Source organism: Populus euphratica, unplaced genomic scaffold (genome assembly GCF_000495115.2).
Source record: "Populus euphratica unplaced genomic scaffold, PopEup_1.0 scaffold3294.1, whole genome shotgun sequence".
Lineage (NCBI taxonomy): Eukaryota > Viridiplantae > Streptophyta > Magnoliopsida > Malpighiales > Salicaceae > Populus > Populus euphratica.
The window spans coordinates 1-12715 of record NW_011503114.1 but is presented as its reverse complement, the minus strand read 5'-3'; the positions used below and the strand labels follow the sequence as shown (position 1 = coordinate 12715).

The 12715-nt window shown below is 33.1% G+C and overlaps 1 protein-coding gene across 1 annotated transcript; it reads right to left on the bottom strand.

Annotated features, from left to right (window-relative positions):
* Positions 1–7126: 7126 nt before the first annotated feature.
* Positions 7127–10500, bottom strand: LOC105119651 (uncharacterized). Its single transcript, XM_011017815.1, has 3 exons — positions 10025–10500; positions 9061–9147; positions 7127–8689 (listed from the first exon to the last, which is right to left on the bottom strand). Exons 1-3 carry the CDS (start codon positions 10382–10384, stop codon positions 7127–7129), a joined length of 2010 nt encoding a protein of 669 aa, XP_011016117.1. The 5' UTR covers positions 10385–10500.
* Between the last annotated feature and the right edge of the window lie 2215 nt (positions 10501–12715).

The following is a 12715-nucleotide window of genomic DNA, read 5'->3' as shown; positions in this document are numbered from 1 at the left end:
TTTATATATATATTTATAAACCATCCAATCTTCTAGGAGCCAACCCCTTGTCATTTACTCTTCCGCCCATCGCCCCATTTCTTGACTCCGTACCCTTTCTATTTGTTTTTATTAGGTTGTATTTTTTAAAGAATTTTAAAAACAATTAATTTTTTTATTTTAAATTAGCATTTCTAATTAATTTTGATATACGATATCAACAATAATTTTTAAAAAATAAAAAAATATAATTCTAATAAATTTCAAAAACAAAAAACACTTTAACTTTTCCACTCCTCCTTTCAATATGACATGTAAATGCACCAACCAAAAACTCAAAAGGATTTTGTGTTTTCACCTCGATGAACATATGGAGAGAATTAAATCTAGAATAACTTAATTCAGTTTTTATTTTATATGAAGAAAATCAATGGCCACCTAAGGCAGTATCTCGAGATTCCCATAATATTTATTAAAACCATTGACGGTTGACGAGTTGTATAATGAAGAGGCACCCACCAGCGCAATTGCATGACCCACCACCACTTGTGTCCTCACTCGCAAAACACGACACCAGAAGCCTTGATTGATTATTATATGTCATGCAATAAGAGAGCTGCCATTGGAATGGCAAAGACAAATATCTAGCCAGGTAATCCTGTTTCTTGCTACCTCCAAAGCATTAAGCCCCAGAACACCATCACCCTCTGCAGCCATATTCCAAATTAAAAAAAAAAAAATTCCAAATTAACCTTGAAACATCAAGCACACACATGTGATCTCATGGTTCCCAGTTAAGAATATGCATTAATTGGCAGGTTAAACAGCTCAAATCAGAATCTGCTGGATGGATGATTATTCTTTATTACATGCAAATTGATTGACCAGATCAGTGGCATGGGGACGTAATGATTGTACCTGGGTGGATTATAAGGGGATCCTTCTCTTTAAAAACTCTGCTGCGTCACTGTGTGCCGATTAATTTAAGTGTACCAGGGGGGTATCTTGTACTAAGAAAATTGCTTGAAATGCCATAGAAAACGTTCCTGTTGAAGGCTTGTCAGGAGCGACGACAAGCTTATCAAATTTGATTCTTGCACGGGCTACTATAACTAATGTTTGCAGAGGAAAGAAGGGAGAAAAGAAAAAAAGTAAAAAGGGGTTCTGTACTGTTTCTAGAATCAAATTTAGATCCACGTACTTGCCTTTGAAGTGCGTGCCAAAGGCAGCACGAAAACTATAATTTAATCCTTATATTTTAGTGAATAACATTAAATAGTCCCTCTACTCTTAGAAAGTAATTAATTGCTCTTTTATCCTTTAAAGTCATAAATAACTTAGTTGACGCAACCAAAACTGTAAAAACTATGATTTTTCCTCCCAACACCCCATTTTTTTACTTGCTTTTGTATTTCTTTTAAAAATACTTTTAAAAAATATTATTTTTTATTTTAAATTAAATTCTTTTAGAGATTGCAATTTAATGTGAACATGCCGAATTACTAACTTAAATGAATGAGTGTTAAGTTAAAATAATCTAAAAATACCAAAAAAAAATATTATATAAAAGATTCTTCAACACCATATGCATATAAATTGATTAGCCATGTATATCCTCAAATTGAATGATCAAAGGTAAGGAGATTGGATACACATTTGAAGAGGGATTTTAGGTTCCACGTGTAACATTGATAGGTCTGTCAATGACTTGAGTTAGAGACTAATTAATTAGTTTATGACACTAGAGGGATTAATTAATTTGTTTTCAAAACTACAAGTACTATCTTATAACTTGCTCCAATATATACACACATAAACCTAAGCATAGTCTATTAAATTATTCTGAAAAATATAATATCTTCAGAGGGAAAAAAAAACTAATTCTTTTAAAACTTTCTTAAAGCATTACAGAAAATGCATTGACTTCTATGAATATAAAGACTCCAAGAAAAAAAGGGACACTAAAAAAAGGTTGATAAAAAGAAAAAAGGGTTTTACGCATGGTTGGTGCAATGTATTCAAGCTTTATCCATCATATAAATGGAATTGTGCGATGATAAATGGAATATCATCATTCTAAAGTTAATTTGAAAAAAGATTCGGTTTTGAAGAAGATTATAAGAAATATTTTAGGTTTAATGGAGAATTCACCTAAAAATTTATCAATAAACAACTTATTTAAGATCGTTGTGATTGGAAATAATTTAGTTTAATTAGAGAAAGGTGGGGTTATGATAATTGTAAAAAACAAAACAAAAGAGAATTTAATTATTTTTTTTTGTTTTTTTTAACTTAGATTGAAACTTTGAGTTACACAACGTATAATATTGTGTAAAAGAGAGTTTGATGAGATCACTATCCCCGGCTGGACAAAAAGTTTCTATTTTGTTTAATAAAAAAATATTTTTTTAATGTAATTTTAAGAAAAAAACACTTTAAAATAATTAGTAAATTAATGATCTCAAAGTACATGGATTTGGGTTTATTTACGTTGTTACAATTTACATTGAATATCTTGCATATGATGTCGTCGAAATTAAACCCACATGATCTACAGAGCAATTACATTCATAGTCGACGAGAATTTTTCCATTCAACGAAGAAGACGAGTCCAGTCAAAGATTATCAACAAAGGAAAGATGAGTCCACTGAGTGCAAATTGTGAGCAATTTCAGTGGTGGCGACAATGGTGGTGGTGGGATCCGTTTTATCCCTCCCTGCCTCCATGATAGGTTAAATTAAACAACTAACTTATTGTTTTACACACACACACACACACACACACACACACTTTGGTATTGTTTCTTTCAAATTGGGTCACCAGCCAGCCAGCCATATAGTCTCTTCGGCCATTGATGGTGCCCCAACAGCACATGAGATAAGCTCTCCTTGCTAAGAGTTTGATGTGATAAAATCCTTCCATAGTTTTCTATGCAACAAGCTTGATGGTGCTGGCAAAGTTAAATTGACGCATCCTTGATTGATCTTAATGTTCCCCTCGTAATTAAAATAGATGTAATATTGATTATATATTAGGATCATATCTCTCACACTATATCCATAAATGCAGAGGAAAACGAAGAAGAGGGCGTCGACGGGGAGGGCCATTGCATACCATGATTTATTATCACTCATTAGGGAATCTTCTTAAGGTAATCAAATCATGTTATTATAACCTCAAATATTAATTTATTTTTTTAATTTCAATAATTCATTATGGTTTCTACTCCATGATGACCTTGATTACGATCTCTTTGCCATGATTAAAAAGACAATTCAATGGGAATCTTGCCCTTTCAACGCTGAAAAGGGAGCAATTAGGTGACTGCCACTTCACCATTGAGATTTGGTGCAACTAGCCATTAATGCCATGCCACAGAATATGATTGTTCAGTCTTTGCCTCTGTTTTTTAAATGCAATTCAACCTCTTCATTGAAGTTTTTTTAAATTAATATCTTTTTTTCTAGTGTTAAGAATATAAAAAATACTACTTTAATGTATTTTAATTAAAAAAATATTGTCATAAAAATATTTTAATTCAACCTTTTTAAAAAAATATATTTTTAAAATTATTTCTTGCTTGAAACAACATCAAATACTAATGCGTTTTTTTGGCTGATAAAAACTACTCTTGGTAGGTGTGAAGTCTCCCTCTCAAGATGATGATAGTTGGCCAATGAATACATGGAGGGAGGGAGGGAGGGAGGAACCATGTCAATTAACTGTTTTACTTTGTTTCAGTTGCGATGGCAGTTAACAGAGAGCTTGCACACTTACCTCTCATGGGGTCACTAGCTAGCTAGATATGTGAAGTGCTGGCTGCGACCCCCACTTGCGGAGGACTTGTGGTTCCAGCTGTGGCGGCAGGTGCCTTTCCTCGTCAAGTGGGAATTCTTTCAATCTTGAATCTTTAACCCTCTGCATCTTTTCTGGCCTCGAAAAAGGGGAAAATGATTGATTGATTCGGTCGGCATCACTCCTCGCAAAGTCCCCATTGCTGATCAAAGCAGTAGTCACCTCCAGCCTAAATCTTTACACAACTCATAATTTCTTTTTTATCATGCTTCCGTAGGGATGGTCAGGAGCTGAAACATATTTGATCAAAGGATATGTTTGTCACTCCCTTCCTTAATTTGGATATATTTCACAGAATACATTCATGCCTTCGAAGAATCTAACTCTAGCCTAATTGCCTGGGCCATGGATTCAAGAGGGACAATAGCTTAGCATGGGAGCACTTTCTCCATCTCCATCTCAACATGTATCAATTTCTTAAGCCCTCGATCGTGTTGAACAATATTTATTTTATCGTGTTTTGAGAATGAAAATCTTTCATGTATGATAAAACTATAAATTTTCTTCTAGATTAAAGATTAGTAATGAAACTAAAGAGTTTTTTTCCCTACTAAACATGGTGGCTATGTTTTCGATAAGAAAAATTCTTACTGCTATGAACTGACATTTAAGCGAGGCTGCTAATTTGAATGTAATATCTATTTGGAAAAATATTCCGGGTTAAGTATTTATATTAAAATAATATCATTTTATTTTTTATATTAATGTGTTAGAGTTTGGATTAGATCTAACAAGATTGGTCAGGCTTCAAATCCTTGGCCAACACATCAATTAAAATCGGATTTAACAATCATTTAGTACATGTGATCTTCTTCTTTTTTTTGTTTTCATTTTCAAGAACATATTGATGCTGGCCTCTTAAACCATTAACCATGACCACAAAAGGAAAAGAATCAGTAAGCTTTGATAAAAGCCATAATTGGAGAGATGGGAGAAGCTCTTCAATCGCTAATTCAATTCGTCTCCTGACCCACCCAAACCCTCAGCACAGCTGGTGTTGATAGCCCTCAAATAAGGCCCAGCATAGAGTGAGCATCAGATCAAGAAACAAGTTTTCCAGACTTGTAGTTTTCCAATTAAGGCTGCATGTGCAAATGCAATGGGCATATATCTTTCTGGGCTGGCTTATTGATCTGACATGCATGCATGACAACGCATCTAACATGGTGAAAATCGAGGCACAAGGCAATTTTGGAGTCAAGATTTTGTTTTTACTATGCAGTTAAAAGAAGTGTGCCTTTCAATTTTGAGGGTATTCTGTAATTCTTACACATTTTAACAAAAATTTTGAGCAAATAATATATATATATATATAATATAATTTCAACACCAATTGAGAAGTTTTTTTAAAATTTTCAAATTAATTAACAGCCATAAAAATCAATTTAATTTTTTATGAAAATTCAATGGCCAATAAATAAAATTTAAAATCTAATGAATAAGAAAAAAAAAAGTTATTGAGACATACATGAGCTCCATTTTCAACACATCCAGTATTATTAGAAAAATTTCAAGGATATAATTTTAAATCTTTAATCATATCTTAAAAGATCATTAACTATAATTCTAATTTCTTAAGGATTTTTTTATGGATTAATTTAGAATTAATTATAACCTCATTTAATAGTTTTTCAAGACATAGTTAAAATCATCTCGTTAAAATCTTTTAAATGTAACTTTTAGATATTAATTTTTTATAAAATTTTAAATTAAATTTTAATAAGATTAATTATTTAAAAAAAGAGAAAACATCTCTATTCTTAATAGTGATCGCATGGAAAATTGATATAAAAAAACACTATTGTGTCCTATTACTATCTTCAATAATGATTTTGTACAGTTTGATATTAAAAAACATGATTATATTCAAACTAATTATTTTCCCAATACTTTCCAAACCCATGTCTTGCTTCCAAAATTCTTAGTCATCATATGAAAGAATTCCAAATTTTTTTTTAGATTAACATGGGTGTCCGGGTTAGCTTGCGTGTACCATGACTAATCCCACGGGTCCTAAAGTTAACGATCATGTAAGCCTCCAGTGGCCATCATATGAGCAACCAAGGACTCGAACCTGAGACCACAGAGGGAGCAAACCCTTTGATCTCAAGTCCTTACCACTTGGCCACCACCTAGATGGTTTTTTTAGATTAACGTGGGTGTCCGGGCCAGCTTACACGTACCACGACTAATCCCACGGGTCCTGAAGTTAACGACCATGTAAGGTATCTTAGTTTTCTTAGCCTTATGAGTGTTGAGTTACTTAATTTTTTATTTTTTTTTTATTTACGTGGGGTATCCGGGCCAGCTTGCGCGCACCACGACTAATCCCCACGGCCCACTGAATATCCTGCAAATCCAATAGGCATGTAAGGCACCGCGAGGGTGACAGGCGTGCACGCTAGGGCTTAAACCCAGGTGCAGTGAAAGGAGACAAGCCCCTTCCACCGCTAGGCCAAGCTCTAATTTGCGAGTTACTTAATTTTGATGGGGCGGGTAGGAGATGTTTGATGTGGGGACAAACAGTGGCAAGCATGCAAGTGGGGTGCAGAAAAAGGCAAAACTATATCAGTTTTCCTGTATCTAGTTGTTGCAGAATCTCACACTTATCAGATTGTCCTTTCTTGGGAAAGGGCATGATGCAAGTAACCAGAACTTGGCAAGCATAACAGTATCTTGTCTCCCACCAGCATCAAAACTAAAAAAAGCAATAGTGCAACTTTAGCAGCTAGCCAATAGGAATTAGGAAAGGATTTTAACATAAACACTACAAAAATGAGTAACAGAAGAACAGTCACAGATGCCCATTTTTCCGTTTATGGCTTCATCAAATGGAGCCTGGTAAAGAGCAACGAGTTAGCAACTGGTGTCTTCTATTCTACGTACAACAACATTAAGATTAATCCAGACAAAGTAGATGGCAGAGGATGATGCTATTTCTGTAACAAATAGATCTATAGATTTTCATTGTGTATTAATCCGACTACACAGCGAGAGTATCCGAGTATACTTGCACTATATCTTTAATGACTTGTACGAAAATAAGCTGAATCATACATGGGCAAACAATTCATTTATGATACATGGTAATTGTAATTTGGCAAGTGAGGATATCTTACCAGTGTTGAAAATGACCAATTAAACAAAAACATGAGAAGGCCGATCGAAAAATGTCTTGTCTACTTGAGGTTTACAATTTTATCCACAAAACTCCAGCATTGGCTTTTGGGCAGATGCCACATTGTTGTGTTGGAAAAGTTTAAACAAAAAGATTTTGAGAATGTGCTTCACCTAAGTCTTCTGTTTAAGAACACCGGGCAACTGAGTTTTCTGGCTTTCCATCCTGGCTTCCAGAAGCTTGGCCTTCAAGCTATTCTTTTCGGTAGCTCGTGGCCTTTTAATGAGTTCTTTTATTCCATGAGTAACACGTGGATTCTCTAACTCTGGTGAGCTCCACTGCTCCACAGAATCTTCGTGCCGAAGCCTATCTTCCCATGACTTTGTTCTTGGATAAGTCTCCTTATTAGAAATGTTCTCTCTCAAGACCATTCCATCACTGTCATCAGCTGTTATCTCTGAGCATTTGTTATTATATTGGCCAGATCTCGAAAGCTTAGATATGGAAGATGCCTTACACATTGATTCTTCTGGTACCAAATGGACCTCACTACTTTGTGTGTATGGAGAATTCCGAGGAGCATTCTCATCACATTCTCTTGCAACCTGCCAATCATTTTTGCTTTGTGTAAGCTTGTTAACTGAGAGGTGATTGTCATCATGGGAATAACTTGAACCTTGATCCTCAGCGTGATTCACAGCGTGGTGGCCTCTTGCATCTTCTTCTAAATGACAGTTATCATCAATAATAATAGTCGACCCTTGCTGCAAAGAATGGTGGTTGTGCTCATTAAAATCCGAACTGGCAAAATGGAGTTTGGAAGAATTGCTTGCAGGGCTGCTCTTATTGCATTCTTCAATCTCCCTTTCATTGGCTTCTATTTGCTTGAGTTCTTGATAAATAGAGTATATGTCACTTGATTTCACCGGGGTATAAGAAAATTCCCTTATCTCTTTAACATCTACCAATTTAGCTGCATGTCTGATTGAATGGGCGGTCCTTAACTCCATCACATCCAAGGTGGCAATTCTTGACCTCAGAAAAGTTTCAAGGTCTGCTACTAACCTGTTCATTTGGCAATACTTATCTTCAAGGGCCAATTTTGCATCAATCAGCTTCATCTGGACACGTTCTTCACGCCAAACCTCAGCCACCTGCAACATCTTCCTCTCTTCTTCCGTTTCTTCCTGAATCTTGATGGACTCAGTCTTGAATGTTTCAACTTCAGCTTTATCTTCTGCAACTTTATTGGCAAGTTCATTACAAACTTTCTCCATTATTTCTCTGGCTCTTTTTTGTTCCTCATAGTCTTTCTTGAACTTCTTTGCAGATGATTTGACATTTGACAACTCGGTGATTAATTTAGAATTGAGAATTTCCAGCTTTTGACGTTTTTTTCTTTCCCTGCTTAATTGATTGCCTAAATCATCAATAACTGCACGAATTTTCTGAGGTTCACTGCTCTGCGATGAGGTTCTTTCTTCTCCGAGCTTCTTCAGTAAGTGTTTGATTTTTTTCTTGGAAGACTGGCAGTTGGCTTCAAGCTCATGAATGCGCAATCGAGCTTGCACTAGTTCTGCGTGCATGGCAAAAGCAGGCACCATAGCAACATGATTTTCGAGAAGTTTAGGATGGCTATAAAAGCAGAAGACGTCACTGGATATCCCTGAGCATCTCGGATCCCACTTTGTTGCACCCTCCATGTCATGCTTAGTATACAGTGATGGGGATTCAATCTAACAAAATAAAAAGAAAAAAAAGTAGAGATGAACACGTACAAAACTACTTCACCAGACTGGAAATTATATGATTAAGACAGAAGTAACATGGTAGATTCTGGTTACCAAGCAAGTCATCAAGTGAAAGTACAAAAAAATTAAAAGACCTCTTGGTCAATTCTTTGGACCAGATGTAATGAATACAACAGCATGAAGATGGGATGAGAAGATGTAGAGGGCATATTATCACAAAGTTCACTCTACTCAAAGCCTGCATATATGTAGCAGACATTTTTAATGGGCCCAGTCCAGACGACCCTATTGAGAAAGCTTCAGGTTCGGCAAGGAAAAGGTTAAATGCAGTGATATTCTAGGTAACTAACGCATACCTTGCACAGGATCCCATGGTTTGAATTGGACACGAATTCAGGGGTGCGCAAAAGATCCATTTTTTCTGCACCATACTCGCTGCTAATCTGATGAGAGAGAAACACCGTGTTTAACAGTCCAACAACAGGATGCAATTAAAAGCAAATGGCATCATTCCAAAGTCTCGAAATTGTTATGGAAACAAAATGTGAACAGACATTCAAATAGAATATGAACAGATCCGCACGAAAACAATAAAACCATTACATTATTTGAGTTCAATTAGATCTTACTTACGAATAAGAGATTTATGAGTTCAGTCATTGCTTGGATGAATTTTAATCAGCCCGGATGCACTTGAAAAGTAATTGGACTAGCTCTTTTTTTTTCACTTTTTCATGACAGTAAAAATGTAGAAGGAGGATGATCATGGCAAAGTCATTATACCATAACGAACAGGAAGACTCATTTCAGAATTTCTTTTGCGTACAGATTGCATATAGATGAAAAAAACATTGCAATCTTCCTCTTATTGTGGTGGTCAATTTTCATTGATGAGTTAAAAAAAAACTAAGAAAAACAAAGCAAATTCTGAGATCTCTCTTTTTTTTTTACCAACAAAGTCTTAGCATCCAGAGTGTAGACAAATCAATAACAGCCCGTAAAGGAAAATAAGAGTGAACGGAAAATTATAAGAAAACAAGTAAACATATGGCCCATTGCATTCCATTTGTCACCTGAATCCTCAATACAACAAAGAGCTATCTGTCTAGTCTCTATCATGAAGAAAAAGATAACATGCCAGCCAAAAAATAAAGAATAGAAAAGAAAAGAAAAGAAAAGAAACTGCTTGGGTTAATTTCCCAGAAAATGAAACATAACTTTCTCAGCAACCAAGCATGCATTCAATTTAAGGAAAAAAAAATCATTCAAAAAAAAAATGGAGGTCATAATCTAAATGAAAACATTAACAAAAAAAAATACCTTTAACCCCAATTCATCAGTTTTCCCCTTCCTCAAGTTCAAACCTTTATCACCACCACCACCACCTGCCAACCTCAGCCTCCACAGGCCAGCGGCGAGCTTCCTAGCCGAAACAGCATTCCCACTACCACTACAACTAACACCGCCACCTCTCTGTCCAGCCCCCGCTCCTCCGCTGCCACCAATGCTGGAGACAGCGGAATGTCTGCTCTTGTTACCATCTTGAATAAGCTTCCAATGCAAAAAAGGGGTTGCTGGGGTGGTTCCATACTTCCGGTGACGGGATACTGTTGTGTTCCTCCGGCGGTGGCAGGAGCTAGCAAGAATGTCTGCTCTTGTTGCCATCTTGAATAAGTTCATTTCTTGGTCTTATAAAGTGGTGTCATTGACTCCATTTGGAACACAAGGAGAGAAGTTTGGAAGAGATCGTGAAGATGGACAGTTGTAAGTAGGGACCAAAAACATGACAGGCTCGAGTTTCCAAGTTCTTGTTCTTGACCGGGTGAACTCTTGTTTCCTTTATTTTTATAAGTCTGCATTTGTTTTATTTTCTGTTTTTAGTTCCTATAAATTAAATGCTGCTAATTCATGATGTTACGTGTCAACACATTTCATATGAATTGTCAAAAAGTTAGGGAATATTTGTTTTTGTGGTTGGATTTTTTTTAAAATAGTGTTATTTGAAAAACATATTAAATTTATTTTAAAAATATTTTTAAATGATTTTGAAATGTTGATTATGAAAATTAAAAATATATATATATTTTTAATTAAAAAATATTTGTATAAAAGAAAATTACACCATATTACTAAACATGTATTGGTATAGTTGGTAAGTGAATAAATAATAAAAAGATTTATATCCTAAATATTTATAAATATATGTTTTTATTATGCAGTAAATTAAATAAATGTTATGATGAATGGACTCTTCTTAAAACTTAATTTGTCAGTATAATGAATTATTTATTAAGTTAATTTTTATAATTAATTATAACATTTATAACTATTAGAATAAGAATGAATGACTATTATTCTATTTAATTTAAAATGTATCATTTTCATATAGTTTTATTAAAACATTTCAAGTTTATATAAATATGTTATTACACAAAAATATATATACACACAAAAACAATGTTTTTTTTTCCTTGGTCTATTATTCATATTTTTTTTCATAAGTTTAGATAATTTAATTGTATTCTAAAAATATTATCTTTGTATGAAATAAATAAACATATTTAAAATAGTGCTTTCATACAATTGATTTTACTCTTTATTTATTTTTATACCCAAACAATTTACCAACAGGCACTAGATTACTTAATAGAATATGTTTCTTTGTCTTTCTTATTTATAATATTATACTTGGTTAGTATTTAATGATATATATAAAAAGACAAAATCATGTTTAGTTTGATGTATATTATGAATGTTTAATCTTAATCTACATATAAATAACATAAGCTAAGAATATTATTCTACTTTTAATAAATAAGATTATATAAATATTATTTAACAGTAAACACTATTAAAATATAGTAAACAAACATAACTAAAAGATATAAATCAATTTCAAAACCAAAATATATTTATTTTATGTTTTCATTTTAATCATTTTAATGAAATATATGTTATGTCCTTTTATATTTGTCTTTTTTTATTTCAAAATATTAATTAAACACAACATACTATAATAATTAACTAATCAATATATTATTTATCATATTAATTGATATATTAATGTGGTATGTTAATTAGTATTAGTGAGTTATTGGTTATCATGTCAGTATATTTGTTATCTTGGTAATTAACATTTTGAATTAGTATTAGTTTAATAAGCATAGTAACAAACCAATTAATATGATCATTGCTAATTTGTTTCTTAGTTGTTAATTTCTTTATAGATACAAGGAAATAATAGTAATAATATTTAAGGATAAGATGATTCATTAATTCTAATTTGAGATTCTCAACTTGGAACTATATAATGGTTAAACATTGTGATTCAATGCATCTATCAATTTAAAAGTCACAATGAAATGAATTTTTATATGATTTGGATATATGTTTTTCTATTCTTTAAAGATTTTTTTTAGAAATTCATTATTTATTAAAATAAAATTATACAAACCAAGATTAACTTTTATATCTGGTTTAATTTAAACTTAATTGATAAATAAATTAAATTAACATGTTTAAAAGAGATATAATTTAATTTTTTATTGCCTATATTACCCTCATTACTTTCATTTTATCCTTTAAATGTTCTTAAAAAGAGAAAGATTGGTAGATGGGTATTTTAAAAAGATAGTTTTTAACATTAATTTCTTTTATTTAGTGTAGCGAGTGGGTGACCTCTAATTAATTTTGTATCATTCTTTGAAAACTAAGCTTTATTTAGAATTCAATTATTGACATGATTCCACGAGATTTCATTATAATTTAATTTAATTCTTAAGCTTCTAAACATGCTATGTGTATTGGTAAAAGAAAAAATAATTCTACAAGCTTGCCATGGATTCAAAATCAAGATGTGCAAGTGTGTGCCCATAGAAGTCGCCATGTTTCTTGAGCTCGACCACCATTACACATCGGAGAGGTCAATTTTATCTTTTCTTTTTTTAGCTGATATTGCTATTTTTACATGGCATCACTTCCTCTTTATGAGAAGCCACGAATAATATTTAA